The sequence below is a fragment of the Vanacampus margaritifer genome, chromosome 16 (genome assembly GCF_051991255.1).
Source record: "Vanacampus margaritifer isolate UIUO_Vmar chromosome 16, RoL_Vmar_1.0, whole genome shotgun sequence".
Lineage (NCBI taxonomy): Eukaryota > Metazoa > Chordata > Actinopteri > Syngnathiformes > Syngnathidae > Vanacampus > Vanacampus margaritifer.
In genome coordinates, this window is record NC_135447.1 from 17,456,598 (window position 1) to 17,472,700 (window position 16,103).

The following is a 16,103-nucleotide window of genomic DNA, read 5'->3' on the forward strand; positions in this document are numbered from 1 at the left end:
CAAGTTAAAGTGTATATATATATATATATATATATATATATATATATATATATATATATATATATATATATATATATATATATATATATATATATATATATAGAGAGAGAGAGAGAGAGAGATAGATAGATAGATAGATAGATAGATAGATAGATAGATAGATAGATAGATAGATAGATAGATAGATAGATAGATAGATAGTATTAGATTATTGCATTGTGTTTGTGTAACTTGACTGCACTGTTTTGCTTGCATTTACATTCCACTTTATTTTGGTCTCTTTGGATGGATAGCAGACACTCTTCTGCGTCAGGGGTTACGCGGGTTGGAAATCTCAGTCAAGATGAGTTCCAGTCACTCTTTTTTCCATTGGACTCTGCTCACACCCAGCGCAACTGCAAGGTAGCACAAGGCCACAGTAGTAAAATAAAACAAAAGCCTCCCACTTTGTATCAACTATAAATTCTTGGCAACTTAACTGATGCTTTCGGTAGCTATGGAAACCTACTAGAACGCCTCTCCAGCACCCCTCCCTTTCTCTCTCGTGCGCGCGCGAGCTCCAGCCACCCCCTCCTCTCTCTCTCTCTCTCTCTCTCTCTCTCTCTCTCTCTCTCTCTCTCTCTCTCTCTCTCTCCCCCCCCCCTTGCCCCCGCCCCCTCCTAACCCTCCCTCACTCAGTCCCATGCCAAATCTGTTTAGGCTACTTTGCGCTTGTACTGCCGGTCAAAGCGAGCATAGCTTCGACTCCAAGATGGCGAAAGCACGTCTGGCTTGCCTCCTGACTCTCCTCTCAACTCACTGTAAGTACAAAAATCAACACAGCAGGCTGACATTTGTTCCTTTTACTCATCTAGAAGCACGTTACTTACGTACAGCTACTTCTGACCCTGTTTGGTGGTGATTTCAGTTCAGTGGTTGACATAAAAGAGATCCCGTCTTAGAAGGTTCGTTTAACAATATAAACTCATACCAGAACGACGAACCTCTTTTATGTCCGAAAAGAGACTGCCTGACTTGTGTTTTTACGAAATATATGACAAAAATAGTCGCCATTTTGGTACAATCTACTAACAGAATACCAAGTAAGCATGTCGAGTGTTTTTAAGCTGCTTTGACCAGTTCAATAAAACCATCGTTTACTTCGCAGTCTACCGTTTCGTGGTATTATGCATCCCCGCGTTCGCATCGCGTGCGCACCCCATCGCGTTGTGCTTACTTTTTCGAAAAGTTTCCGTCTTTTAAGTTCAAAGGACGCCTCAGTACTTGTGAATTAAACATGATTTGTGGACGTGCCGTTAACTATTTAGCGTGGCTGTGGGGCCACCGCGATGTTCGAAGTAGTGATGCGAGATAACGGTTTTTCCTGCCGGCTGAATAAAACAAGCTGTCCGCGGGAGGAGTCAGCGTCCTCTGCACCTTCCTTTCACCGCTCTTCTATATGTGAACTCTTTCAAAGTGCAACACAACCGAACGGCCTAACAGAATTGTCTCTGTTATCGCTGTTTTATCAGCATACAGCTGGAAATGATGAACACACACCTGTGGAGGGGAGCGCTGAATTTAAATGGAACGGTTCACGCCATAACGATGAGGCGTGTTTTGAAAGATTACTGGAAACTAATATTCCCAGTAGCCTCGTGGTTTTTATAATGACTCATCGTTAAATGAGCCACTTGTTGCCGTGTGCAGCCATTTTGACATCGGGATTATGTGACCTTTTTTCTTCGAGCGCTGATTTTAGTTGTGACCAAGCACGCAAATCAACAACAGGTGCGTGTATTTTTATTTTATTTTTATTTTTTATAAATATATACATATATAGACACTTAACAAATGAAGTAATTTGTGTTTAGCGGTTAAATACCCTCAATAAATGGCAATACCAAAAGTTGTATTTTAAAGATTTTATTAAACACTTAGTTTTCCTTCCTAGTGGATAGGCCTACATAGCAGTAAAAAAAATTCCCATGGTTTGCCATTAATTACATTTTACAATTACAATTTCTCTGCCTTAACCTTTGGACACAAATTTGGAGGCATGAGTGTGACCAAAATAGCAATCAAAGTACAGACATGAGAACCTCCAGGGATCGTTCATGTGTATAAATGGTTTAATCGTAATTACAGTGCAGCCTTTTTTAAATATTATTTTGTGGCGACACACAAGGGGGAGATAAAGGGATGAAAGACATGAAACGGTTAAAAGAGTAAATTTCTTCTTGTTGTGTCAGAGATAAAGGGATGAAAGATGAAATGGTTGAAAGAGTAGAGTTCTTCTTACTGTGTAAAATTATGTGTGGAGAGGGAAAGAGATATAACTTGCAAAAAAATTTGTGGTCCACAATTGAATTTACAGCATACTATATAACATGAGGCTATGGGGTGTTACTCAGTACTTTTGATAGCGTTTTTCCCAAGTAAATCTGTGACAAAGCATGGCAGGAGCACAATTGACATTTTTCAGAGAGAGCAGTGAGCTGGTGAAGATTTAAGAATTTATTTTGTCTTGCTTGGACAGGGGCTTAGCCATGTGGTCGACTGCCTGTGTCTTTAGAAACAGCATTAATCTGGCTAAATTGAAGCTGGCTAAAGGCTGTGTTGTAAAATACTAATAGCCACTGATAGGCCATGATAATACCACTAATTGAAATGCGAAATTTTTTGTTTCACACTGCTTCAAATGTTGCTTTCACATGGTTGTATTTTTCTTCAGGTCACCCAATCTGTTATATTAGTTTCTTGACAGATGTATTGCATTTTCAATATGTGTGCTGCTATCCTCTTAATGGTCACACAGCCACTATTCCAAGTGAAGGCTAATGCCAACGTGACTGGACATAGCTACAAATATCATCCTAGTCATCTGTCAATGGAACCTAAGACACAGGCCATTGTTATTTTAAGTGCACATGCTTACAGCAGACTTTCCAATCTGACCTAATGGAATGCATTGACATTTTACATTGTTGGCTTCATCTGAGGAGTTTCACTTCTATTATTCCAACGAAAAGCATCTACTCTAACTATCCTGGCCAAGAGTGGAGCAAAATATGTGAGATCCTAGAAGATGCTCAAAGTGGATTATTATTGATCAAATACGCACTTGGACTCTGTCTATAGGAAACACCTAAGTTTCCTATTAGTTTAATACTTTGACTCAAGAGGTTGTGAGTAGCATGATGGAGCATAATTACGCTTAAATATTTTACACTAGCATTTGATTATATTTGATCTATGACTGTCTGTGTTTCCACTCATGGATAACAACTAAGTCCTAGTGGAGCCATCTCATTATCTGAGTGATAAGATAAGTGAGGGAGCTGTCTATTAGATGGTTGTTTGTATGTACTCCACTGATAAGCCATTTCATCACTCGACAGAGATTTAGACCCTCTCAAACCTACACATAACTGTAGTTCTCTTCAGATGCCACTACGCAAGCGTACTCTTAAAACATTTGTCTAAAATAATGCCAAAGGTTGATGCTTCGCTCATTGTTTGGCATGTGTGGTGCAGCCGTTTGGCGAGACAGGAGTCAATATCCCTTAAGCTAACTGCTGATAGTCGCTCCCTTAGGAGCCGTATGTTGTCAGATGTTTCCTGACGCACCCAACGCTTGTGAGCAAATGTTTGGAGGACACACTGAATGGCACGTAATGCCCGCTATGGGCAAGTCACATACAGTCTGACATTTCACTGTAAGGGAGTAATAGACAAGCAGTTCTAGGCAGCAGACAAACAGAAGTCCCTTGATGCTCTGCATTTGTTTGTTACAAGTCAGAAGTTATTCATATCAGAAACCGCTGAGTGAGAGTTGGCTGTGGCATATTGACATTTTGCTCTCGGCTCAGATGTCACAGCGAGAGGAAGGAATGATATTTGGGGACTTTTTTTCAGAGTACTGCTCACTCAAATTTTTACAATCTTGCTGATTGATGATTTGTGACTGATCATATAAATCCCTTACAGGCTGTTATAAATATTGTTCTATAGACTATTGTGGCCCCGACACAGTATAAAGTCAATGCCGCACATGGCTGCTTACTCTGGAATTGCCTGAAACAGCTGAGCAGGAGTGGGTGGAGGTGTTTCAAGTAGTGGCATGGTCAGGCGTCACCAGAAATATCTACAGCGTCCCTCCCAAACCTGAGTGACCATGCAAGCAAATGTAACATTCCAAATAGATAACACATGGAGCCTGAAAACCTTCTCTATTATGTGTAACAATCTTAGCTAGCCACCTGTTTGCTGGAAGATAAAAGGCAGCCCTGTTGATTAGTTTGCTTATATATAAAGGAGGGGTAGCTTTGAAGAAAGCTCAGCCATGTTGCTAGATAAAGGCTTTTGGAAAACATGTTTGGTTTGATCATGTACATCCTGAGGCAGAACTTAATGTTAACATGACACAGACAAGGATTCCGCTGTGTCCTGCTTTTGTCACAATATTACATTCAATGTAACATACAGCAGATGATAATGTTGAAAAGCAACATTGTACAAAGTTATAGAATGCGTTTCAAAAAGTGTTAATTTCAGTGACAACCTATTAGGAGACAACTGCCCTCCTGTCAAGCTTGCTTGTCATTTTTCCCCTCACGTCTGTATTTATCTCTCTATGCAGTTTTTTGTTTTGTTGTCTTGTATGTATTTCACAGAGCTAATCACAGCATTTGCAAATGGAGCTGGCAATGTAACCACTCATCATACATACATTGTTATGTATATTTTTTAGAGCGGAACATGCAACGGCAGATCGGAATGGATCACGTCACATGTAAAAACAGGTGATCACAGACCTTTAATCAGAATGATTTTAATGGGCCGATTATCTGCGCTGATTTTCAGCATTTTGACTATCGGCATCGGACATTTTGAAGAGTCATAAGGGCGATTATAAATCCATTTAAAAAAAAGTGTTCAGGGGAAAAAAAATCAGGGAACTAATTATTTACAATTTTATAGATGCTTCTGACCCTAGGAACTCTCTGCACCTTCTATCTTTGTTTGAAATTAAAAGTAGATAAGTAAAATAAAATAAAAAAATTGGGGCACCCCTACAAAATGGCTTGACCCCTTAGTAGTGCCCTATATGGGGAGCAGTGCGCACTTTCGGACACAGCCCGTGACAATATGGATGCAAGAAATGCACACAAATTACTTCCTGTTTGATGATATTTATCGGGGGTCACATGTTACCTTAAGGGGAGAAGTACAGTCATCCTGCTTGTGTGTTTACTGGATACTGACAGTACATCAATAGGTCAAATGAGACCACCACTGATCAAACATTGGGAAGCTGTTGGTTAGTAAACCAATTAGCACTTTCATTAAGACAAGACTGAGGCAATGAACTACAGGGAGCTTAGCCAGAGTTGCCCTGAAAGACTTTCACACTAGCAGCCATAACCAGATAATGGCACTGGAGTCATCTTTTGTTTACCAGGCTGTAAAGTAAGGGGCAATTACTGTCTAAAAATAGCTGCAAAGTAGATCTCTGACAAGCTAAGGTGTTTGTCACAAGTTTATTTCAAACCAATTGGTGCACCTGGAAAAGGGGTCTTTGATAATACTTCTGGAAAATGACTTCTTTCAAATGACATCCATCATTTTCTATGTCGCTTATTGTCATTACGGTCGTGTGTGTTTTCTCAGCCAACTTAGGGCAAGAGGCGAGGTAGATCCTTGTCTGGTCTAGTATAGACAAACGTAGACAACTAGGGGTGTTCCATATCATACCTTCTATGATAGATATTATCAGTGTATTTTTTTGGGTGATAAAAATGTGAAATATCGCAAAATTGACGTGATGACGTAATGCATAACATCATACGCCTTCGTGTCTATTTGGACGTACATGCGTCGATCGCTGCTGCATAAAAACTGTTTCGGAGCGTGTGAGGCTGTGAGCTGCAACCAGTTCTGTTTGCTACCTCCGTCGTGTGGGTGCTGTTTGGTTACAAGAGGTCAGATATGATGCAAAAAATACAATCGTTTGCAAATTGTGCAAGACAAATGTTGCTGATAAAGTTAAGAGGATGCACAGGCTAAAGACCCGCAAGGAGTATATGGAAAGATTGGAAACAGCTCGTGTTGTTTGGCGTGAACAAAAGTTCATTACTAGAACACTCTTGATTAGACCCACTCCTTATGAAGAAAAACAGACGGTGGTTGGATAATACTAAAGCGGTTGCGTATTGTTTGGCCAAGATAAACAATCTGCCGTGGTTATTTTACCGTGACCGGTAACTCCCCTCATAGTTGACGTGACTTTGTTATTCAAACCGTCCACTAAGCTATAAACAATCTGCCGTGGTTATTTTACTGTGACCGGTAGCTCTCCTCATAGTTGACGTGACTTTGTTATTCAAACCGTCCGCTAAGCTAACGTGCTCTCGACAAGACGGCGTGCGCTTTGCTGTTGCGCAGCAGCGTAAACATGCACATTTGCATTATTGATACCCGCTAGTGATGTCTACAAGCAATCACGGCATTTTCTAGCTCCTTTTATTGACCAATCACAGACATTCATGGCAAAATAACGCTCACAGGATAGTTGCCGGTTACGGCAAAATAATCACTGCTTAAACAATCGCAGGGGAAAACATTTTCCAACAATACACTTGCCTGCGATGGTCAGAGCATGACGCCACAGACTGGCTGCTACCGTATAATTGTATTTTTTTTTTGCCTAGTATCAACCACACAGAAGAAAATAATGGACTTTCTTAACTCATGCAATTTGCCACCGACTTCTGAAGGTTTGTGTTTTCTTTGTAAATGTGCTTTATATGATTTAAGCAGTTATGTTACAATTAGACCTTGCACGGTAAACACTACCTGGCCTGTTTTTATTCCCATTTCATTCCATTGCGGTTGCTATATTTCCACTTTGTTTACATTTCAATTGTGGAAAAAAGATGGCTTAAATATTGTGCTGCAATAAACGTTCTATTATTCCAAAGCACCAATCACAAACCTATTGTTCGGTAATTATTACCAATATCGTCACCGCAAATTTCATTGAAATATCGTGATAAAATTTTTAGGCCATATCACCCACCTGTCATGTCTGGGAAGGTCTGGTTTTGGTTGAGGGTCTCGATTGGTCCTGAGTGGGTTCCTGCCCTCAGCCACTTGTGCCTGGCCCCAGGTGTGGCTAGTTACCCCATTAGTGTGGGTGTATTTAGTTCGGCGGGGATCATTGCCGCTTGTCACGGTCACCCCCGGAGTTCTGTCTGTCCCTTTGATTTTGTATCTTTTCAGTTCCTTGTTTAGTTAGCATTAACCAGTACCCTGGTTAGTGTTTTCTGTAAAATAAAGCACGCCAGTCTCGCCCGCACTCCTGCTGTGGTACTCCTGCCTCCCTGCATTTTGGGTCCTCCACTTCACACACCTACAGACACCACGCCGCTCCGTGACCACACCGTAACACCACCCCTATAGACAACCAACCATTTTCACTTAAATTTTCCTGTAAACAAATTAAAACATGTTAATGACAAAACCAGAATTCAGAAGAAAAACAACACAGATATTAATGACCCTGCGAACTTAATAAAAAACTAGAACGCAAAGAAAAACAACACATACACTGATGGCCATATGTCATTTGTCTTTATGGTCTTTGATCATAACAATCAGATATCGAGTGCATGCTGTGACAACCGTATTAATTAACGATGAATCATTTAGAATATATCGCTTCTTTGCAACATTATCAAGCTACATTTTTTATAATAGTAATAAGAGAGAGATCCTGAGGGGCTGAAATTATATGTTCAAAGCATCATTGCTGACTTCATTGCACAAATGAATAACTTAGTACATCCACACTTGGCAATGACTGTGTAGTTCAGTGCTTGGGGTAAAGCATGATGCACAAATCTTGGTGCCCATTTAAATGAGTTATTAGTAGTGTGTGTGTGTGTGTGTGTGTGTGTGTGTGCGTGCGTGCGTGCGTGCGTGCGTGCGTGCGTGCGTGCCTGCGTGCGTGTGTGTGTATACTACATTGTGAGGACCAAAATGCGTGTTTAACCAACAAATTGAGGACATTTTTGTGAAGTGAGGACATTTTGGCCGGTCCTCACAACTCAAGACCTCTTTTTGAGGTTTTTGACTTGGTTTTATTTTTTAGGTTTGAATTGGGTTATGGTTGAGGTTAGGGTAAGGAATGGGGGTAGGCAATCATTTTTGATGGTTGGGGTTAGGTGAAGGGGCTAGGAAATGCATTATGTCTATTATATAAGTACAAGTGTGTGTGTGTGTGTGTGTGTGTGTGTGTGTGTGTGTGTGTGTCTGCGTGTGCGTGCGTGCGTGCGTGCGTGTCCAAGATAAAATAAGGCCACACTTAGCACTACTTTGTAACAATAACTCAGGTTCAGCTTGCAAGCAGAATAGGTCAAGTATTGAAACAAGAGTGCACAGCTTAGCAGAGTAATTATGCCAATAATGACAATTTGGTTGTTGTTGGAGTACGAAACGTGTTCGACAGTATTTCCAACGTGATGAGAAACCGGATGCGAGCTTCTATTTGTGGTAAAAGATGCACTGTAGAGCACATAATCCCATATGATGGAAGCGTTGAGCAACAAACAATAGATTGCTATAAACCAGTGATTCTCAGACTGCGAGGCACAGGACAGTGACTAGGGAGGTGTGTGACCTGTTTTTTGTTTTCTGTTTTTTTAAATGGAGCAGGACAAACTCATGCTTTGATCTTGAATGACTGACTCATTTTAGTGTGTGAGTCACAATACCAAATCACTCACACCAGGAAATCTTTGCAATGTTTGAGTACGCTTGAATCCTAAAGTCCGATGCATTTTGGGAGTAGTTCAGTCTGCAAGGGAATGTTGTTGTTTTTCTTTCACACTACATCGTGTGATGCCCAATTCAGGGATTTTGTTACAAATCTCCACTTCATGCTTCACTTTTCAAGTAGGATTAAATTTTTTAGATTTAAGAATGACTGTTGTCCCCTGCCTTTGCAGAGTACAAGTTTGGCTTTTGATGACGTATAGGTTGAATGTGTACGGATTAGGGATAGACAGGTCGATTATCTGCGCCGATGTTGGGCATTTTGACGAATTTCGGTATTAGCCTTTTTTCAAATCTGACGGCCAATATAAAGTGTAAATCTAAAACCATTTTAATCTCAGGGAGCTATTTAAATTTGCATTTAAGTTTATAAGAAATGCTACTGACCCTGGGAACCTTCTGAAACATTTGATTTTGTTCGACATTAAAACAAAGAAATGTGAAAGTTTAAAATTTCAGGTATTTTTAAATTTAAAAAATATATATTTAATGTAGAAAACCATAGAGAGCTATGGTATTTACTTGCTTAAGTTTCCATTTTACTTTTTAAGACGAATAAATCTTGGGAGCTCCCTGAACGTTTTGTTAGAAATTTAAAAGGATGTCAATTGTCTAAGATAAAAATTTAAAAAACTACATTTTTGAAAAGTCTGTAAAATTGTTTGATAAACATGCTTTAAGACATTTACAAGAAATTTGCGCAAGTACCCCCCCTCCTCCCTTTTTTAAAACGAAAACTAATATCGGCTTCAAATATCGGTAATCGGCCTACTTAAATACTAATAATCAGCATCAGTATCGGCCCTGAAAATAAAACATTTCGGTCTATCGCTAGTACAGATGAGCGTTCATCATGTATATCCACATACAAAAGAGGCCCAGGTCGGATTTGACAAAATCTTTCACACTGCATGAAATATCTGATATATGTCGCATATTGGCCCCAAAAATCAAAATGGACAGGGGTTGGACTGAATTTGGTTGTGGATTTCCATCATGTGAATTGCTTAATAGTGAAGCAAACTGCTCTCACTGAGACAGAATTGTATCTTTCCCTTGTACTATTGTTACTTTCGTCAAATAATTAAACCATTCAAGAAAATTAGACCATTTAGCCCCTCAAGCTGTTGTTGTCTTTTTATTTTATTTTTCTCTTTTTTTTAAACCATTCTAATCTTCTGGAAAAAACAAAACGTTGTATTCATAGACTTGTTGAATAGAACAGGAATAAATACTTAATACAGGGATGTGATTTTTCCGCTAATTCGCGGAATTCCGCTTTTTTATCTCACCCCCCCCCAAAAAAATTCAGATTTTTTTATTTTTATTTTTTTTAGTAGTTCATTGTGTATGCACATGACTCCGACAGATAACATCTTCTGCTATAACAAAGACATTTGTGGTATGCTCTAATATGAGTTACTTTTCATTTGGTCATGATACAATTATTTGTTCATGAAATTTGAACTCTTCAACATTATTTATGTGTTAACTTAGTAATCACATTAGTTAGATATGATGATATTCTCAGTGATAGTTTTTAAAAGCAAAGGCAGTCCAATGTTTTTGAATGTGACTGATTTCGAGTTGACTAAAACTGCCATTTTATATGGGATAGTTCAATATACATTGAAAATTTATGCTGTTGTTTTGTCTATTTCTTTGTCATGTGAGTGCATTGAAAGTACTTAAAAACACGGAAAACCCATGAGCACCCAGACCCCCGGCTAAATTTTCAGATAATTTCACTTTGGTCAAATCACATCCCTGTTAATAAAGATGAAATTCTTGATAGCTAGCAGCATTAATGGACTTAAAATATCACCTGTATCTGAATGGCCTGTGCCTTTTATTCAGTGCTGGAGTTCATGCACAATTAGAAGCTCAGATGCAGCTCACACATGCTCACACACAGGGCTGTTGCCACGTGGATATGTGAGCGCATAGTTTGGGGTAAGTAAGTGCCTCAAATAGTTGTGAGGATGCCAGGCATAGGCCATGCGTTTGTAGCATGGTGGTTGGCCTCTGTCTGAGCTCCAATAAAATGTAGGGCTTTGCATGTGGGCCTGCTCTCTTTCTGTGTCAGAAACCAAAAGTGAAATAGAAGTTATTTGAGTTGGTTTTACCAGCCTATGTTTATCAGTTTATCCTGTGTCATCACTGTAATTAATAATTCTTGAGTTGTCCAGATTTCCGCCCTATATAGAACTTAACTGGAAAAACAGAAAGAAGGAACTGAGCACGAAACAGTGAACATTCTACATCTGTGCGAAGGGATTTCCTGATTTTATTGCATTTTTTATGTTTGCTGTAAAGGTTGTAATTGTGGTTATTACAAAACAATTCCAAACATTAACCTTCATATCCTGAAATTTTGAGTAATTGTCCAAATGACCAACGTTATCACGTATGCCATTTCCTCTCTCAGTCTTCATCAACATAAATTCCACGGTCATTAGCAAAGCGTAAACATATGACCTTAAAAAACTGGTCAACAGCAGGGAGATGCTTCCTCTGAGAGCCATAATTATCACAGCACATTAGTATCAAGGACCTCCCAAGACTTAAAATATTCATTACGTACCATACAGCTTCAGATATAACTACTCGTGATGTGTTTTAGTTTACAAGTTTTGCAATTTGTTACTATCAGAAGCTTAAGCCACACTTTATCTAATTTTATTTTTTGTTGACTTGAACAAATCAGATTAAAAAAAAATAATCCTTATTGTTCACTCCCTTCACTGCATTGGTAATGTGTGCCAAATCGAGTTTCTATGTAAACTGAAATCATATGAATGCTCAAAAGTGCTGCAAAACTGTTACTCTTGGATCACTGTATTTCATGTTTGCCAATTCTTTATGAGATGTTGTCAGTTCTACAGAAAGTACAGAGATTATTGATATTTAGTTTAGAAAATTCCTAAATTATTAAGGATCCTACATCAGAAAACAACCAGTAATTTATTGAGAACATAAACAGCAGAAAACACAAGATTAAGACCATTTAGCAGAAAGGTTAACTTTTTGGGGCATGTACCAAAAACTGAGATTGCGTGTGTGCTTTTTGTGGAAAATGAATCACAGAGAAAAATAACCTGCTGCCTACACTTACTTTCTCTGCTCCCCACATCAAAGTTTGCAGTTATTTCTTGCACATACTGGTTTGAGATGGCTTTTCACCTGAATTTTACTGAATCTGTATCTCTGTGCTGTTGATGGATGTGATTGTAACCCACCATCCACCCTCCTTCAGCAACCCGCCCTTCTCTCCACAATGTTTATTTGTACAGAACGAGTAACTAGTTTAAACTCTTATTCTCAACAGAGATAGATAATTTGTGTCAACATCTTTGGGCAACTTCCTTCAGTTGAGCGTGTTTGATGATCCCCTGTAAGAGAGGAGAAGCCGTGATTTTCTCGGATCCAAACTTAAGGTCCAAGTCCCAACTGAGTCAGTGATGCAACTAAGAAACTTAAGATCATGTTTGTGCATTTTAGTGTTAGTCATGGCTTATTTGGGCTGGGCGTGTTGAGCACACTCTTAAAGAATTCTATGCAGTCAGAATATTCGTTGCAGGCCCATCCCACTGACTTGTGACTCATTGCTAACAGATGGGATTCTACACGCTGTAATGTGCAAGGTGCTATTACGATGAACAATTAACTTTTTTTTTTTTTTTTTTTACACTGTAATTTAAAGAGGAAGTCTACCCAAAAATGTTCTTGACAATAGCATGGCATATGTGCCCCTACTGGTCTAAACACGGCATTCTGATGATTGTTTTTGGAATATGAGTTATGCAGCAAAAGCCACCCGTTTTTATACATCTCACAGGGTGGCCATTTTGCCACTTGCAATCAACTTTTGAAAATTACTTAACAGTTGCTCAGGGCTCCAGTTTGACCAGTCATACACTAAAAAAAAACTGTAACAACAGAATTTTACTTTTTATTTTACACTTTTTTCTGTATTTTAACTCTTTGACTGCCAGACGTTTTCAGAAACGGGTTGTCGCCAGTGCCAGCCGATTTAAGCATTTTGACTGATCTTTCAAGGTCCACAGAAAATGTTGTGTTTGGACTATGGAAACACACATAATATCAAATGAAAGATTGGACTCTCATCTTTCATCAGAAAAAAGTTTGTTTCTACCTTATTCCGTTCTTCAGTAATCAACAATAGAAAATGGTTACTTTCACCGAAATTCTCTGTTTTGAAACAAAAAGCGGAGAAAAAGAGCTTTTTGTGAAACTGTTATTTCATGCACTCTAGTGAATTGTACACTTCTTTTTGTCCATGAATGATGCCACAAACACCTAAATAGTGCTTTACTTCTGTAAAACGTTTTCACCAACAATGAAAAAGTGTTTTTAGTTTGCAAAATATGTTTATTTCCATTCAACAGTGTAACAATTTGACAAAACAATTTCGCAAACTATTAACAAATGTGTGCAACTGTGGTACTACTTACAATTATGTGGATGTTTCAAATACAGTTTTTCTTTTTGTAACGCTCTCCTGCGTGCAAGGAGACGCCGCTGGACTCGCACAACAATTTACTTTCACTTTCGCATTTGTCCGTTTCGCGTGCAAACGTTACACTTTCTTGACGGCCTTTTTTTCCGGGGAATAAATAGCAAGTAGCAGACTGTACACACTCCTCCGATGAATATGCATTGGACTTGGGGCACTCTTCGTCGTCCGATTGAACGTCCGCCTGAGCGTTGTGCTCCGTGTTTTCCGGTGTCAGCATCGCTCGCCCGTGAACCTTTATAACGTCGTCATAGCCGCCGCGTCAGCGCTTCCAACTTCGGCGTCAACCTCGGAGTCACCATCATCATCATCAATGATGATCATCGTCGTCATCAATGTGCTCTTTATCGTTGGTCGATGTCTTTGAAAAAAACGGCTCGACCGTGAGCTGCTTGCAAGCGGCCGCCATTATGGCTTCTTCAGCCAATGTCCCCTCAACACTCTAGCCCCGCCTCATGTCTTCTACTGACGCCCACCCAATCTTGTCAAAAGAGAGTCATCGCTGCCCTCTAGGTGCCAAAAATAGTCATTAGGCACAACAGACTTGCTGGAAACTTTCACCACAGATGCGAAAGGGTTCCCTCTACCCGTTTCAAAAAAAAAAAAAAAAAAATGGGTGGACGTCTTTTAACGTCTTTGGCGCTCCTCCGTAGGTTTTTGCAGAACGTCATTTAATGTCTTTGGCAGTAAAAGAGTTAAAAATATAATTTAATTTACAAAAATTATCTCGAATTTTACATGTCAAATGTAAAATAACATGAAATAACTGTAACTGTAAAAACAGACAATATTTCTGTTCTTTTACCAAAAAAAACTCCATTTTTATCCAGCTCAGAAGGCAGCCATTTTGCCACTTTCAATCAACTTTGAAAATGACATCATAGTTGCTCAGGGCTCAAGTTATGACCAGTCATACACTGTAAAAAAAAAATAATATAATAAACCTGTAATGTAACAGTAACAGAATTTCACAGTTTTGTTCTGTATTTTAAAAATATTACTTAATTTTAATTAATAATTTACAAAAATAAACTCTGATTTTACATGTCAAATGTAAAATAACATAAAATCACTGTAACTGAAATAACACAATATATCTGTTATTTTACAAAAAAAATAACCTCCATTAGGAATACATATGATTGTTTGTTTGTAGTTTTGATGTTTGAGGGAGCACGTGCACTTTTGTTGTATATTTTATGCAATGACAATAAAAGTATCTATCTCTGTTAAAATATGTTCACAAATGTATCGTAATTTCACAAATATTTGTCTGTTATTTAATGGAATAAAATGTACAATTCAACTTTAAAACCCTAAAAAAAATAGAGAAAAACTATCTACTGAGAAATTAACAATAAAAACATTCATAATTTTACCATAATTTCATTGTGAATTGATTTTTTTGTTTTGGGGGTTTTACGAGAAAGTAATTTTCTGTTATTTTTAGTATTTTTCTGGCGCCCCCAGCTGCCGTAAAATGTCAGTTTTAACGACTTAAAAAAAATTAAAAATTGCAGTCTAACCTAGCTTCAGAAAACAGGTGAGCTGTGATTGGTCGATACTTGAGCCCTCAGCAATTGTGATGTCATTTTCAGTCAACAGCAAGTGGCAAAATGGCCACCTCTAAGAACAACATTAATCAGAATTTGGGTTACACCGAAATTAATTTTTTGGGCTATAACCGAAAATGAGAAACCCTAACCCTCGGCCGAAAACCGAAAAAAATAAAAATAATAAAAATAAAATAATTAAAAAATTATAAAAATAAAAAACGATGTTTAATAACAATCAGATTCACCATTAGCTACAGTCCACTCCACATTTTCAACACATATTACTACAGTAATGATTGAGAAATAAATGAGGTGGATGAATGAGAATAACCACAAGCATACAGTAAACACAGTGCAGTGTCATGTCATTGCGTTTGTTACTCTATGGTATATAAAGTTATCGTTAGCCCACAGACACAGTGCTTTTCTCCACATTGTTGGACGTTATAATCTGGAGATGAAGCTTTTGAGTGTCGTTACTCATCAATCTCAATTGATTTGGGTCGCTGCTGATAACGCAGCTCTCGTCTCGGTCATGTGAAATAAATTCATTTATCATGTAAAGGAACCTGGCGTTGTGTTGCTTATTCAACAGGAGCTTTATTTGCATTTCAGCAGCAAACAATTTGCTACGACACTTCAGTTGCAGAATAAGTAGTTTGATCGCCGTAAACTAGCGCATAGCTGCTACACGCACACACTTGCCTTGTATTGTTTTTCGCGTCCTCTTCAATCTCTGGCGCACACATCATACAGAGATCACGATACTGCTTTCCACTAACACTTTGTTCCATTGCCATTATTCCTTGCCGCTGATTTGAGATGCTAGCTTTATGCTACTGTTCATGAATTGACATTGCGGTGGCTCATGAATCGACATTGAGGCGGCTCAATGAGAACGCTCACCCCGGCGTTTAATTCATACATATGCTTGCTTGCAGCAGTTTTTTTGCTTGCGTTACCACAACATCCTATTATGGCAATATTTTTTCGGCTCCAATTTTATTTCGGCCGAATGCCGAAAATGCATATTTTTCTCATTTTTGGCCGAATATTTTCGGTGGCTGAATATTCGATGCATCACTAATCAGAATGCGATGTTTAGAGTAGTGTGGCTACATAGAACATAATTAATGTAAAGACACATTTTGAGTTTACTTGCCCTTGAAGTGACATAATGTATAATTATTGTG

General features: G+C 38.6%; 1 protein-coding gene across 1 annotated transcript in view; it reads left to right on the top strand.

Moving 5' to 3' along the window:
• The first annotated feature begins 663 nt into the window (after positions 1-663).
• LOC144036288 (junctional adhesion molecule 3B-like) overlaps positions 664-16,103 on the top strand; it is a 53,515-nt gene continuing 38,075 nt past the window's right edge. The window contains exon 1 of the mRNA XM_077546809.1: positions 664-800. Coding sequence (XP_077402935.1) covers positions 683-800 — 118 coding nt within the window. The 5' untranslated portion in view covers positions 664-682. The remainder of the gene's footprint in view (positions 801-16,103) is intronic.